Here is a 16,637-nt window from a genome sequence, read left to right as displayed (position 1 = left end):
GTAAGCATAGAAATACTCTCTTTGAATTATCCCTTGCATTTTCTCGCAGTATTTCTTGACACCGAAGCACTTCTAACTGTTTTGTCAATTAACACAGAACTTCTCTGTTGCATAAAGGATTTAACCCAGTCAGCCACAAAAGGCAGTCCAAATGTTTTCTCCTGAAGCTGCCATTCCAAGTGGTTTAGACATACTCATTTCAGAAAAACATTTCTTCAGCTCCTACACCATCTCTGCCACTTGCCTGACACCATTTCACAATGCACATGATTGTCTACTCATTAGTTCTCACTTCTACAAAGGAAGTTAATGCAGTCTTGATTGGTACCTTTGTTGTCCACAGTTTAAAAACTGGATCAAGTATCCTACTAATTTTTAAATAATAATTATCCAGCTATATCATCAACTCTGTCTTCCCTCTTACTATAAATCTTGCTGGTATTTGAAAGCACTGTATTAGCCTAAGGGTGACAAACCCATTTTACTGTGATGGTTGAATTACCATTTAGGATAATATCTGTGGGCTGCAAGTAATTAGTTATCATGAAAGAGACTAATTTTGCAACCTTGTTAATTGCTGAATGATTCCTTTTATTCAGTTCAGCACTGTCCCCATGAAGCTTCCTATCCCTCTGTTCATACATTAACTTTATTTCATATCTAATATGATTAGCTTTACTTTTCCAGACCTATCAATATTCATCTTTTCTTTCTGTCTACCTACTGATCATTTGGGAACTCAACTGCTCTTTGCAAAAACTCTCTTGTATAATTTTTGCTCTCAATTGCACAGAAAAAAACGCAAGCCAGATCTGACATGCCTACAATGATTAATATCCCTTCTGTAAGTTCAAACTTGAAGTCTGTGGTAAAGCTGCTAATAACACAATTCAAAAAGCAAAGGGAGCCTTTTTTTTTTTGCGTGTGATGGTGGTTGCTATTCCTATCACAGAGGCCTATCAGTAGCTTTTTTAAGTCACAGCACTGCAGTAGGAGCTCATGTTCTACTCCTTTTCTGTAGGGACTCTTAAAACCACCTGCAAATTTAAAAAAAAAATTTTAAAAGAGTTGGCAATATCTTCTTTTTTTTTTTTTTTTTAAATATATGCATTCACACACATACTTTGGTGCAAGTGCACTCCATTACTGTACTCCAATGTAATCCTCACTTTTTATTAAATTTCAACATTACTGAAGTTACCATGACAGCAATCCTTAAACTAATACTTTTTTTAAACAGAGTTATTGTAAGAATTACCTAACGGTCTGTACTTACTGCCTTTGAATATTTTGTCTATCATTGTGATTAATGTATTAAAAGCTGTTTAAAGTTTATCATTTAGTTAATGATCTTTGTTACATTTCACAACAAATAAGTACCTGTGTAGGTCAAACAATACCATGGGAACATTTATTATTCTGTTGTTTGGGTTTTTTAAAGCAAGTAATTGTGAAACCACAACACACAAGTAATTCCAGTGACAGCTGGAAGCCCAAAATTATTTCTACACTTTCATTTTTTAATTGACTAGATTTCAAGTAGATAGTATTGAGGTTGGTTTTTCAGATTATACTATTTACCATTGCTGTGATAGCCCATATAACTACTTTCTTCTTTTCTTAGCCCCCACCAACTGCCAATTCCCACAATACTGAAAGCATTCACTCAATGGCGATAAGAGGCTTAATGACAGCACAACAGTAATAGCAGCAGCAGTACAAAGCTATAAAGATAAGACATTTTTTTAAAAGTAGAACTGGCAAATGTGCCACAGTGATGATACAAAGCTCAGCAATAGTCCAAAAGAGAAAGCATTCAAAATTAGTTTCCAAAAGGGATATCTGTTGTCTTTTTGACAGCATTTTGTACTGTATTAAAGCATAAAACATGCACTGCTTAAGCAAGAATGAAAGTACTGTATTTCATAATGCTTCTGATTAAAAATCAGCACATTTCTCTCAGAATGCACTATGGTTTTCAATAAAGAAGAGTGAACTATGCATGACTGGAAAAATAGGAAATATAAGAGTGTAAAACAAAAATATTTCTGACATATGACAAAAAGCAGAAACAAAATTACTAATACTTCACAGTATGACCAAGCAAACCAAAATATTTGTATACACTATAACTCAATCATAGGTTGTAAAATTCTTTACAAATTGAATGTTTTACAATTATGCCCCCATATGAAAGATAAGGAAGCATATTCTGCGAGAAATTACTTGCATACATTTTCTCACTGTAGCATGAGGTGTTATCAATGGTATTGGAAGCAAAGCTAATGCCTAGAGTTAACCCCAGCTTCCTCAAAACAAGCATACATCTACTCACGATTTATGTGGTCCATATAATAAACTCCAATCTGTTGATCGTAAACTGTTTCCCATCCTAAAGGAAGCTCATCACCAACACAGTCAGCAAACGTCAATGGCTTTGTAATCCTGTAAAAATAAAAACAACACAAATAAATACAAAAGGTGCAGAGTTTACAATGCAATGAATGTTATTACATATTTTGAAGATACCTTTGCCAGCTGATCAAAAACTAGTTACACTACTTAGGAATGTGCTGATAATTACAAACATACAGTTTCAAAATAAATTTTCATTTAAATATGCTGACAGATACTCCCCAAGCAGGTAAGACAAGCTTCTCCCCTCTAGTTTCTATGTATAACAATTTAATTATAATGGCATGCAGTCCTGCCAGTTCTTCTCCCATACTGCAAAGAACACAAATGTGAAGCTGGTGTACACCACTGCTGAAACTACTAGAAGCTTCATAGGTTTTAACTTATTTTGGGTGACAAATTGCTTGTCTTTAAAAAAATAACTTAGAATTCAAGACAGCACTATGTAACAGACTTCCTCTTTTCAATTATACATTTCCAAATATTAATGATACTCTCTTGGTCTAGACATATCCAAATTACTTCCTCTCCCTCAAAAAGAAGAGAGACAAACAAATGTCTCTGAAAAATTCTGAAGCAATTAGAGCAGAAATAGTAATTAATAAGTAACAGCATTACTATCTAGCAGCTTAACATATCACAACTCTTGCTATGCAAAGATAGATCAGTGGGTAATAGAAAACTGAAACAGCCATGTCAGTGTTGACAGGAACATTGAAAGGACTGGGTTCCATATTATACAGAAAGACTCTAAACCAACACTGCTCTAGAACAGCAAGGTATATAAAAAACTAGAAAGAATAAATTATATAAATATAAAAGCCCTTACGCTCAGTCTAATTATGTCTATTACCCGAATATTCATTTTAATCTTTACTTAACCCCTAGGATAACGTTTTCCTCTAAAAGCTGTCACAAAATTAAATTACTGAAAAGCTACTAATAAAGTAATTTCAATTATACATGGGATATAGACACAATACCTTCCTCACATATTTGTTGCAGCATTTATAATACCTAGAACAATGACAACTTTGCAAACATAAAATATATACTGTAATTTAGGGACTGACTTAAATTGAGCATAATCTATAGCATAATATTGTTTGTTTAAATTCCGTTTGTATGTTATAATACCCAATTAAGGTTTTCTGACACCAGATTTGGACTATGCTTACAAATACACTAAGGAATGGAGAGATCATTAGGATTCATAATTCACTTCATCTGATAACACCTGTATAAAACAGTAACTTTGTCTGAACTAAAGTATGTCTGTCTTTGAACTTGGAAGTCCTTTCCCACCCCAAAATAAAACCAAGCAGACAATCCAATGGTAAAGACTTCAAATCATGGAAATACTACTACAGCTACATTCTAGCTAGTCCAATGGTGCAGTAAGCACACCATTCAACCCCCAACAAACAGCAAAAAACTTTGCACACGGCAAACAGAAAAACCACATTTACCTGCCTCCTGAAACTATTTTAGTATTCTTGAGATTAGTGTTCAAAATGAACTGTAGTAGAATAAAAAAAAAAAATATCCTTGCACCATTCAACCCCCAACAGCAAAAAACTTTGCACACAGCCAACAGAAAACCCGCATTTACCTTCCTCCTGAAACTATTTTAGTATTCTTGAGATTAGTGTTCAAAATGAACTGTAGTAGAATAAAAAAAAAATATCCTTACTAGTTTCAATGTAATGTTTCAACAGCTCTGCACAACAGTAGAAAGATCAAGCTATTCAGGTCAAATAATAGCTTGATCCTATTTGGTGGATTCTCCAACACTTACAAACAATTTAATAAGATGAAGATGTATGTAAACTTGTGCACCACTATTTAAAGATTTTCCATTACTGACAAATACGTAGTTTACATCATGTAATCGTGCAAATCTAAAGATGCTGTATTCAAGAAAGATGTTACTAGTAACTGACATATGCACTCTCACTAATTCATCTAGCAGTCAGGCAGACCAGATATTGCCAAACTACTCCTGATCTCCCTGGAATTCAGTCAAATATTAAACATACAACGTGTGGTGTTTTTTCTTAAACTCCCATGGTCTTGTTCTGAAGACATCATGTTTACAATTTCTCAAAGTAGTCTAGACATCAGTTCCTAAATTACCACACTATAGACAAGATTTTCTTTGGAATGAGTTATGAGACTTGCTTGCCTGTTACACAAACATACCCTCACCCTTTATTCATAAATAAAACCTGCACATGATACTCTAACCTTTCACACTACAAAAACTTTAATTCAATGCTCTCTGTGATCCCGCCAGGACTCAGACCTGCAGGATGTTCAGTTTTTGGAAAAGGGAGACAAGAAAACCAACGCATCTGGTCTAACCAGTTTTCATTACAGTGTTGTAAAAGCATGTGTGAACAGTTTAATTAATGGTTTTGAGGGAAAACTTGTAGCAAAAAAATCCCAACACATAAAAAGCCGTCTACCAGATATTTAGACCATTATTAAGTTGATGTTGCTCATTTTAAACTACAATCAAAGTTGCTCCAAATTGGATTCCCTTCAAAGCATAATGTCACATTGACTCTCAATTCAGTCACATTTATTATACCTATGTAGTTGGACCTTCAGCCAAAGACACAAAACTAAGAATTGGAAGTTTCTGCCTGTGTTTTGCACTGCTTTGACTAAGTGAACTGAAAAAATAACCTTCTGGTTTAACCAGCACAACTCTGAGGACAAGATTACTTTCTTGGCAGTTAAGGAAACTGTTAGGGTTTTTCAGAGTAACAAAGACAAAATGGAACATATGCAGATATCTACACTGGAGGTCAGCCACAAATTACAGCAGTTAACTGCTGAAATTAAGTATCTTCTGGAAACACTGCTTACCTTCTGGGTTTGTTTCTAATTAGCTTAAGTTCTATAAAATAGAACAGATCTTTTCTACTTGTTTACAAAGAATTGTACAAGGTACATCTGTTAGAACATTTCAAAGTATTGAAATAAAGACAAAAAAACTTTCCAAAGCATTATCAAGACAAAGACACAACAAAAATGCGGCCATCTTTAATTAAACAAAAACCAGGGCTGTCCCAAACTGTGCTATTCACAGTAAAGACAAACTAGGGCATTTATCTGTGATCGCAGTAGTAAACAATAATAAATTCACCCAAGATCACCTTCTGTTTCCCCCAACACAACTGGCAGACTCTAACAAGAAGGTTCTGAACTTTCAGCTGAAGATGAAAATCCTCTGGGACCAGTTTACAGCATTAATTCTTTGCGGCCACTGGACCTACAAGGCCCGGTACAAGTAACAATTCTCCATGGGGGCAAATTCTGCACAGATCGAAAAACCAACCTTAACTTCAGATTAACTGACTTTATACTTTCCAAAAGTAATGATGCTCTTCAGTCCTTAGGCACCCAATCTTTTGTGACTCTGAAACCCTCCAGAAGCAAATACAGAATCACATAAGAAAGCTTCCATAATCCAAATCCAGTCTTATCAAGCCAAGAGAAAAATCTTTGAGCAATGTCATGCACCTCAGATCTGTAACTTCTAACTCTGCCCAAATTTTATGTTTTCATTAAGAAGAAACAGAAGTCTGGTAACTGCACACAATCGAACACCACATCTGAAAACCCAAGTTTTATTCACATTTTCTCTGCATTAATTACCAAGCTAAGCAGTTAGAATACGGAAATTAAACTGTAAAATAAAACCAAACAAGTGATTAAGTTTTTTCTCCTCCTTGCATACTTATTTCATATCTTTAACCACTATGATACAAAGAAGGATTCCAGAACACATTAGTACAGCCTTCTGAATACGCAGCAGCAAAACAAGTATTTCTTGAATGCATTAGTTCATGGCAGGGACTGGATGGGAAGAAGACAAACCATTAAAAGACAATACATTCCATTTTAGATAAATTATTTCAAAAGGGCTTTCAGCTTTAGAAACATTGTTAACAGCATCTAATTTAAACCCTCCCCTTCCACCCCCCCCCGCCCCCCCAAAAAAAAAACCCACAGAAACCCTCAACCTTTAAACAATAGAAGAAATGCTTCTGGGTCCAAAAAAGAGTTGTACTTCACATCTCCAAAGCACAGTCTGACGGATAGAGTAGGGCAGCTTCATTGTCATACACCTTCAAAACCAAAAGCAGATCACTAAAAACACAAGGCTTTGGAAAATATTGGATAAGATCCTCAGTCTTCCCGGCCCTGATGCCACATTAGAGGGCCCTGGCTGCTTGAAATCCCTAGGTCTAATTGAGTAAAACTTCCCCTGGGAGGAACTAAATAAAGACAAACAGAGCCTGTTTTTCCAAGATCTTGAACAGGAAATCGAAAAGGTGTTCCAAAGTAGAAACACTGTTGTAAACTAGGTGCCCTCCTTTAAACAATGCCTAGACACCTAAATTACACACAGGGTACCCCACCTTTCAAAGTGGGCCTGGATTAAGAGGAAAGCACTAACCATGAGGGCTAATTATAAAAAAGAACCACCAAGTTCTGAACAAAAGTCACTGTCTGTAGGAGACAGAGAGAAGGATGCAAGAATAGAAGCTATCAACAGTGCTTTTAATTTTGTTCCTGATTTTGGTCAGGTCCAATGGCAGCAAAAAATATCTAATAAAATTTGATACACCTCCACAGACAACTAGGAGAAAAATTTCCTCAAACATGATCTCAGTCTGAATTGTCATCTAAGGGGATAGATAGTTCTGCCTGACAAATGTGGATACAGAAACTGTGTTACTAATTTATTAGGAAACTGCAAAAATTCACATTAGAGATCTAAAGAACACCATGCAATTTAAAAATTAGTAATAGAATAACTAGAAAAGACTTAGCAATCTGGTAAATCTACAATAGTTTATCCAAGGAAAGTATTATGCCAAGTATATTACTGAAGTGTCACAAGGAAATAAAGAGAAAAGGCAAAATGAGAAATCAGACACACACTTTAAAGCTTTCAGTGTTTTTTCTTAGCTCCTTTAAAACATGAATTTAAGTTACAGACTTTGTTATAAAGCTCAATTAACCCTCTTTTCTTGTACCATGGCTCTTATTCCTTCCAACTGCACAGAGTAGAGGAAAAAAAAAAACCAAAAAAAAAGCCCCAACAAAACACACCCAAACAAACCAAACCAAGAAATTGAGAAGGAAGGGAAGATCATTTTTTTGTTGTTTCACAACACTGGTAAGAAGAGCTGCTTACACCAGGGGGAGAATGGGAGGATTGTTACTATATTGTTTTTAAAAGTCACACTGCAGTCCAGGAGGCATTTCTTTGACATCTTTCGCCACACAGCTCTGGCCTGGGCAGCAAGACTGTCTCTGTGAGACACAGAGGGGTGTGTAGCCACCCAGCTGTGCCATGACTCTGAGCAGGCTGCCCTCCCCAACAGCCACTACCCCCGAGCAGGGCAGCGACACGGCAGGCACACTCTGCCCAGCTGCTGAAGGAAAGAGCTTCCTCCTCAGGGCAGAAACAGGCAGACCCATGCAGCCTCACTCCAGGGCAGCACATGCCAGTCAGTCACGGGCCGTTCTGTTCACAGAATGCCACCATGTACTCCAGATCCCCAGTTACAGCACTCTGGAGTACACCATGGTTTTCCTCCTCATCTGTCCTCCATCCACTCAGCTCTCTGCAAGCAGCCAAGTCATAAAAGTGAACTGGATTTTGAAATAAAGTTTGGCAAATTACATACCAACCGCTTAGTCAAAAGTACAACAAAGTTCACCAAACTATACGTATCTTTTCAAGATACAAGGTTTTTTTAACCTTTTTCTTAATCCAAATTATATATCTTCATTTTACTACGTAATTTAACCTCAGACTCTGAATGACTTACTGAACATCTACTCGATTCTTCATTAAAGTAAATCCACAATACAGATGGCCAGACTGAAACTTACACAAATGAAATTCTGTGCTCAGGACAAAGATCTTAAAAAGTGTTCAGAGTCATTGCTGGGATACATTTCCCTTGGAAAAAAAAATTGCACCCTACAGCAAGGAAATAACAGCACCAACTCTTCTAAAGGTCACTTGAAATTCAGTCTTTTTAAGATCACACTGTATTTGCATCTTTTATGTTGTTATTATTATTATATTTCGTTATTTTCTCTTTTTTTCTCAACAGCAAATAAACTGAAGACAGTGCTAATACTCTCTGATCAGTGTGTTTGCTTCAATTTACAGTAACACAAGCCAACACAGCATACATCAATGAGCAGAACAGAAGGCACAGGATGGCATTAGCCAGCCATTTGTACAGTAATAAATCAACATCTTGAAGTGTGAGGAAAATGTGTGATCACTATCAGACCATATTTTTAATTTAAACACTGAACAGTTAGATTTTGTGATGCAAAATATATGTAAAGCTACACAGCTAAGAGAAAACCTATTTGTTGACTTACAAGAAGTAATAGCAGTCTACATGGTCTATAAACATCTCTAAGAAATGTACCCAAGGACACCCTCTTACCTTTCACTGTTCTAGAAACAATAAACATTTACTAACAAGCAACAATAGGCAAATAACATACTTTTGTTTTTACCGTTTATCATAATCCCCAAAACCAAAACAGCTGAAAAATACTGGCTTAGTATGTTGAAACATAAAATCCTATGTCCAATTGTAGCTCTCGCATAACTTGTCTGGCTGCTCAAGAACTGTTGAAACAGTTCCACACAAGCAGCCAAGTCTTCCAGCAGCTACCCATTTCTTACCAGCAGCTATGATCCGTATCCAAATTCAGAACACAAATATTATGGGAAATTCTTGCTGAAAATATACCCACATTTCATGTACACATGAAATTTCATGAAAATGCCTGCCTCAAAAATCACAGCCAAGTTAAAAATCAGTGCTTTTAAGAGAACTATCTTTATTTCTGCAACTTACTGTGTTTTTTTACAGAGGATAAACAGTAAAAAAATGGGCAGAGGGGTTAAGTGGGACTGTCCATGAATGCTTTAAAATTTATTTAGTTTGTGTATGCATAGATAGCCCAAAGTGACCAGCAACTGTACAAAGCCACCAGCTAAAACCTAAGACAAGCAGTGGGGCAAAGACAATTGCTGGAGGGACTGGCTGAAGAAAAGAAGACTGGATGGCGGATGACTCGATATCTAGAGCAGAAAATAGACAAAATTATATACGGCAGCTGGGAATAAACTGTAAGCGGAAAACAGCAGGGATATGTGGCAGGTAAGACAGTTAAGGAGAAGGAATTTGGAAACTACAGTTTCTCATTTCAAATTGCACCTTCAAACTGATTCCAAAACTGATTTCAAATTGCACCTTCGTATTGAATATGCTCTTTGCTAGAAAGAGTAACATGCAAAATATTTACAACTTTTCTATTGCCAATGCGACTCAAAAGTCTCTAAATATTTACAAGATCTTCTCAAGGACTTCCGTAATGTGTGAGACTCCAAAAAAGAATACCTAAAACCAAATGAATAAGAATCAAAAGCCTAAACTAAACAATAAAGAAAATTTAACAGAGAATTTCAAAATTTGAGAAGCAAGCTGAATTCTTCCACTTGTGTAAGAAGCCTAACATGACACTACACGTGTCCAGACACAGGACAGCTTTAGAGTGAGCAAGTACGCAGTGCTCTATAGTTTCACTGATTCTGAATCAACATTTATAACTTTTAACCAACATCCATTCATAGAAGCATTTTCCAACTTCATACGATTGATAATCAAGGTCCTAGTTAGTAGAGGCCATGCATGTAGTTATCCATTTATTTCTTCCATCCTGCGAACTACAACTCTGCAACCTTCTACTGGATGCAAGCAAGTCATCCAGCTGCCAGATTTCTACATCCTCAGAATATACTAAAACCCATTTCTATGTTCAGTTCTGTCTAACAACAGAACTGTGCTTGACAGTTGTGGAAAATACTCACAGCTTTTTACCGGCTAGCTCGTAGTTCAATGCTTTAGAAAGCCACAGGAAGCCTAGAGAGGTAGCACGGGCAAACCACCATTTCAGCAGCTCTGAAAGCAGCAAATGGTAGCTGCAAAGCTGATACCACCAGTAGAAGCAAAGAGGGAGAAACATAGCCTTTGGTTGCCAATTCCTGCAATTAGAAGCTTTCAAAGACAGAGGCAGATGTTCACAGAAGGGATGCAAGCCAAAAAGGACAAGCCCCCTCTTGGGCCCTTCTTTTATTCGGAGAAGGGGAAAGGGGAGGACTGGGGGCGGACCCGGGGTGAGCGGCCAATCAGACACTGCTGAAGAGTCTGAGTTACATTTGGTTTTGCCCGCGCTTGGAACAAAGGAGTTCAGAGCACATGGCAGAGGCAAATCCTGGCTTGTTTGACCAGGGAGGGGGAAGGGCAACCTCGGAGCAGGCAGCAACAAGTTGTAACCTCAGTTTTGCAAAGACTCCTCTGGTTTAAGAATATAAATTTCCGGCTAGCTTATTTGACCACGATCCTGCCCACCAGTTAACTAAAGCACTGTAGAAGAGTCAGTGGGAGAGGCGGTAAGTGCTTCACCCTTACACAGAGGAGTGTATATGTGCTTGTGTGTAAGTGTATGCCTATACACAAAAAATTGTTCACCTCTGATTGCTGGTCACAACTTCTGTACGCAACTATCAGATGAGGAGGAAACACCTGCACTTTCCTAATGGAAGTCACCCAAGCAAGGGTGAAAAAGTGCATCTGGCAAGATCTTACCAGCAAGTTCTTTGTCATAAGCATTTTGCACATGAACGAGAATCATGGGAGGAATTCAGAGCAGGGAAAAAACACAGCAGACAGGAAAACAGTCCCCAGCAGACAAGGAGGAACAAAAATGGGACATAAAACTCCAAATTCAAGTCCGTGAAGCTCCATGTGTTAGAAAAGGAGGCACAAAAAGAAGCTTTACATCTCAGTAAAAAGTAAAATGGTCTTAAAAGCTGCAAGACACTATGACGCAGTCGAATACTTCCTGAGGACTCTTGCATGATCACTTGAAGTTCATATCAAAAAAGATTAGAACATCCTCACTATTACATTGCCTCTTTCACTTCCAGTTTATTAAAATGTGTTGGCTATCACTGCTCACTAGAGCAGCAGAGACGCAAAAGTGTAAAGTTCTTCGGAAGTGTCTGCCCATCTACTACATTCTCTTGCTAACCTCAGATGTCCTACACCCAGAAAGATTATGCCAGCCTTAACTATCTTGTTACCTTTAAGCCTGACCTTGCTAGACTAAACTTTTCTTCAAAATTTTGAAGTCTATGTGACTATCCCGAACATTATAGCAGAGATTTTTCTACAACTTTCTAACAGCCAAATGGTAACATTACAATGGTAATTCAAGTTTCTGTAGGTTTGTACTGGTTATCTCTTCACCACTGAAGGTATTCCCCTCCCTTAAATTTATCATTCTTCTTTACCAATTATCCAGATTGGAAATAACTAAATATATATGTGTGTGTGCGCATATACATATATGTACACACATACACACACGCAAGTGATTTGTCTACACAATTTATTGATTAGTCTAAATACCATGCAAATGACAAATGACTGGAGCTTAACTTAGACATTCTTCAATAAAGAAAGCACTGTGAAACACTTTAAACCACTTTAGACACATCTCAGCAAAACAGAGAATCTGACATTAACTGGTAGTCTTTGGGCTGACTAGAAGGCAAGTAGCTGAAGATGCATAAAGGTTAACATTAGCATCTTGAAATATATATGGAACTACATCCCAATGGATGTAGGACTGGAAGGCATACAAGCAAGTTCGCAGACAATACAAAACTGGGAGGAGCTGCTGACTCCCTCAAAGACAGGGAGGCCCTGCAGAGAGACCTCGACAAATTAGGAGAGATGGGCAATCACCAACTGCATGAAGTTCAACAAGGGAAAGTGCCAGATTCTGCACCTAGGATGGGGCAACCCTGGATGTACAGACTGGGGAATGAGAGGTTGGAAAGCAGTGCCCGGAAAGGGACCTGGGGGTCCTGGTCAATGGAAAGTTGAACATGAGTGAGCAGTGCCCTGGCAGCCAGGAGGGCCAAGCGTGCGCTGGGGGGCATCAGGCACAGCAGCACCAGCCAGACAAGGGAGGGGATTGTCCTGCTCTGCTCTGCACTGGGGCAGCCTCACCTCGAGTGCTGGGGGCACTTTTGGACACTGCAATGTAAGAAAGACATTAGCGAGAATCTAAAGGAGGGCAACATAGATGGTGAAGGGCCTGGAGGAAGCCATATGAGAAGCAGCTGAGGGCACTTGTTCTGTTCAGCCTGGAGCAGAGGAGACAGAGGGGAGGCCTCATTGCAGTCTACAGCTTCATCATGAGGGGAAGAGGAGGGGCAGGCATTGATCTCTTCTTTGTGATGATCAGTGACGGGGCCCAAGGGAATGGCCTGAAGTTGTATCAGGGGAGGTTTAGGTTGGATATTAGGAAAAGGTTCTTCACCTAGAGGGTTTGGGCGCTGGAACAGGCTCCTCAGGGAAGTGGTCACAGCACAAAGCCTGACAGAGTTCAAGAAGCATTTGGACAATGCACTTGGGCACATGGTGTGACTCTTAGGGATGGTTCTGTGCAAGGCCAAGAGCTGGAGTCTATGATCCTTGTGGGTCCCTTCCAACTCAGCATATTCCACGATTCTGTGAAAATCCCTCTCATACACTAAGAAGGTCCATCATTCTAGAAAACATGCCAACAAACAACAGCTAAAGGGATTTTTTGTTTCTGTACTCTAAGAGAAACAGTGTTTTAGAAAAGGCTATAGCTAACGTTCCCCTACATATAAATTGGAAGTTTAATGACACCAGAGACAGACATCTGTCATGCCTATATGCACAAACAAGCCTAGCACTATCATCAGTGAAAATTTAGCTCATCTGATGTTTTAAAATATTTTAAGCCCCAATCCTCCAAAAACTTACTATATTTGGAGTACATTCAATTAAATTTTACTGAAATTATTTTCATGAAACTATTTTCACCAATAAGTATTATTCAATTATATTAATAAAAAAGAGAACACATGTTAAAAGTTACCAGAAACCATTTCTAGAGAAATTAAGCAGAAACTGACAAACAATGGGAGGAAAAAGTAAATGCAACTGGACTGAGTATAAAAAAAAGAGTTGAAAAAATACATATTCAAGAGACCATTCTTTTCAAGTCTTGGAACAAAGTGATGTGTAGATAAGTGCCAAAAGAATACGCATACCATGACTTCACATACATCCTATTCAAAACAAATTGTGAGGTAAAACAGTAAACAAAGGCCTCACACCCAGAAAAGTCTACAATGCCAGCTAATATTAGAAATTCAAGACAAGAGTTTCTCATTTAATCTTTCAAAAGAGCTTTTCTTCTCTTCTTCTTCCAACACACTTGAAAACGTGTTTATACTCATCCTGCATTTTTCCTAAAAGTACCACATATGGCATTTCTCAAACATGTTCAATTATCACATTCCTGGAAATTTTATGGACTCTTTTGTACCATTTCTATGTAATGTCTTCTAACATGCTACTAAGCTGTCATGCACGGACTTCACCTGTAAAACAGAGAAATTTTGCCTTGTAAAAGGCCACAGCTCTGGCTCCAAAGCCCTCTCAGTGGAGTGGGTGCCCATGGGCATGGAGGAAAACCTGCAACCAGAGAGGACGTTACACTGCACTCCAGCAGCCCCCTGCCCAAACTGCACTGCAGATCTGTAAGGAAGGCTTTCCAGACTGCTCCTCTTCTTAAATTTCTGAACTACATTAATAAAGCAATACTTCATGTGAGGGTGAAAGAGTGCAACTAATGTGACGCACACTGCATCCAAAGGCACCGTTTCAATCACTTGCCTGAACAGTTACTAAGCTTGACTTAGCACTAAGCAACTGAAATGGAAGTATGCTGACAGGATCTTTGATGCTTTTGGTTTCAGAGTCCTTTCTTGCAAGCACTGATCTACAGCAGTCACCTCATTATTTAAGGCTTTTCCTCTCTTCCAGGAGTAACAGATCCTTAGTCAAGCATAAATGGATGCATGTTTCAGCTGCCTAGACGTGGTGATGGACAAGGCATTAGTGACTATTGTATACATCAGCATCCTCAATCTACCCATTTATTTCAAAGCTCCATATTTTAAGTGGTATTACAAAAACAGTTAATGACTACCTATAAGGTATTAAAAGTGGTCTAAAAATAAATCCATTAAAGAAAACTGTGCTTAAAATGCATCTTATTTTCCAAACTTATCAGGAGAGCTAACAGAAGAAATTTCATCTCCCTAAAATCTTTGCTGCTTTTATACCAATGGAGGACCAACCTCCCTGCAAAGTAAAATAATTTCTTTAAGCCAAATAACTGCCTAAGGTAAAAAGCAATGATTCTCCAATGATTTCCAGCCTTGCTACTTTTCCTTCTCCACAGCTCACTCTCTGCCTTTAAAATTACAGATATAGCTGTCAAATTATTTAGATTTTATGACATGTTAGTTTATATGATTTCTAAACTTTTGATTCTCAACATTCTCAATCTACCAGTCACAAACAGAAATTCATGTTACCTACATACATCTAATGTTAATATAGGTGTTGTGGAGAAGATTCTCTAAAACGTGCACTTAAACTCTTAGAAGTTCTTCCACACTCCAGGTTAACACCCTTGTCAGACAGCAATTTTCAAGCTTTTAGGAAAACTTAGCCCAGCCCCTGTTTTCCCAATATGCAATTATCCTACTATTATTATCATTCCCCAAATACACTTGCTTCCTACAGTCTTCCTTGATGCTGACCTTGCAAATTAATACAGTATATTCCCCAATTAATATTAGTAATTTAGTAATATAACCCAAAATCAGTTTTACAGATTTATGTTCATCTGAAATTTTTAAGAGGTTGAACTTATGAAGTTTGATGCTATTACTTCTTTGGCTGCCAGTAGTTGTACAATGTATTATACTTAAGCTTCCAGTTAGACTAATAAAGTAGTTCCAAATAAGTAATATGAGGAATTACTCATAACTTCACCATCATGCTTTTACATATATACACGAATAAAAAATACTTTGGGAAAAAATTCTAGAGAAATCCAGATAAATAATATACTTCTAATGAATTATAAGAATGCAGTATGAAAAAAAAGTCTTAGAAGAATCTGCTCAAACTCAATATAAAAAACACTTCGAACTCTCACTAAAATAATTTTTGCCATAAGAAAATAAATCAAACCATAAAACAGCACAAGTAGTGTTGGGAGTTATATTACAGTAGAAAATTTCACAAACACCAGAAAATCAAAAAGTAAAAACCAGTCAACAGGAGATAAAGCTCAGTTCTAGAAGACTGACTGTGCCATCAAACCTAAAGTGATCCTAATTTGAACATAACTGAACATCAACAAATACCTCTTCATTAAAACAGCAGTGGAAATCAGATTAAATTTATATTAAGATATTGAAGAGACTTCAACAGTAGATGGCCTCCTCTTCTTCCTCCCCATCTCCCATGACGGAGAAGGTTAAAAATAGAGGCTTCCGTTTCCTTAGATTATTTCGCTTTAAACTTTTCTAGAGCACTGAAATAGCTACTTTGCCAGCTTCCTACATTTGTGTTAGAAAAGGAGTGTTAAAAACACACATTTACAGCAACTCAGGAAGCTGACTTCTGTGGTTTGCATTATTATTATCACTCGTAAATGACAAGTCTCTCTAGAAGTGGTAGGTATCTCTTCCAAAGTTTCCTTTTGGATATTGCTCACCCAAAGGTCCCTTGCACCACAATAGGAACATATTTTGGGAATAAGCTGTACTGGCATATTTTTCTATATTTATGCATTCCTTTTCAGTTAGTAAATGCAGATATTTTCAGTGCACAGTGCTCAATCTCCATATCCAAAAGCAGCTCCAGTACTAGGACAGAAATCTTAAGAGCTGTAGAAAGACAGCTTCAGATCCCCCCCCCCCCCCCCCCCCGCCTTGAGCCTTCGAGGCAGTCAGCCACAGACAGCCCCTAACTTCCACCATGGCAGCACACAGTGGTCTCAGTTGTCCAGGTCCATATTTTAAGGTTAGAAAGTCACTGTCATCATCTAATTCAAGTCCTGCATAATACAAGCCACAGAACTTCAGCTGGTAATCCTTGCATGTAGCCCAACCTCATGGGTGACCTAGAGCATATCTTCCATAGTGACAAGAGCAGTGTTTATAAACACTGAAAAGACGTACATAGCAGAATAAG

General features: G+C 37.8%; 1 protein-coding gene across 1 annotated transcript in view; it reads right to left on the bottom strand.

Annotated features, from left to right (window-relative positions):
• Positions 1-16,637, bottom strand: part of WWC3 (WWC family member 3) — a 99,603-nt gene that overhangs the window by 59,092 nt on the left and 23,874 nt on the right. Inside the window, exon 2 of the mRNA XM_048329050.1 lies at positions 2,336-2,445. Coding sequence (XP_048185007.1) covers positions 2,336-2,445 — 110 coding nt within the window. The remainder of the gene's footprint in view (positions 1-2,335; positions 2,446-16,637) is intronic.

Source organism: Corvus hawaiiensis, chromosome 2, assembly GCF_020740725.1.
Source record: "Corvus hawaiiensis isolate bCorHaw1 chromosome 2, bCorHaw1.pri.cur, whole genome shotgun sequence".
NCBI lineage: Eukaryota > Metazoa > Chordata > Aves > Passeriformes > Corvidae > Corvus > Corvus hawaiiensis.
Note: the sequence above shows the minus strand (reverse complement) of the source record. Positions and strands in the feature narration are given on the sequence as shown.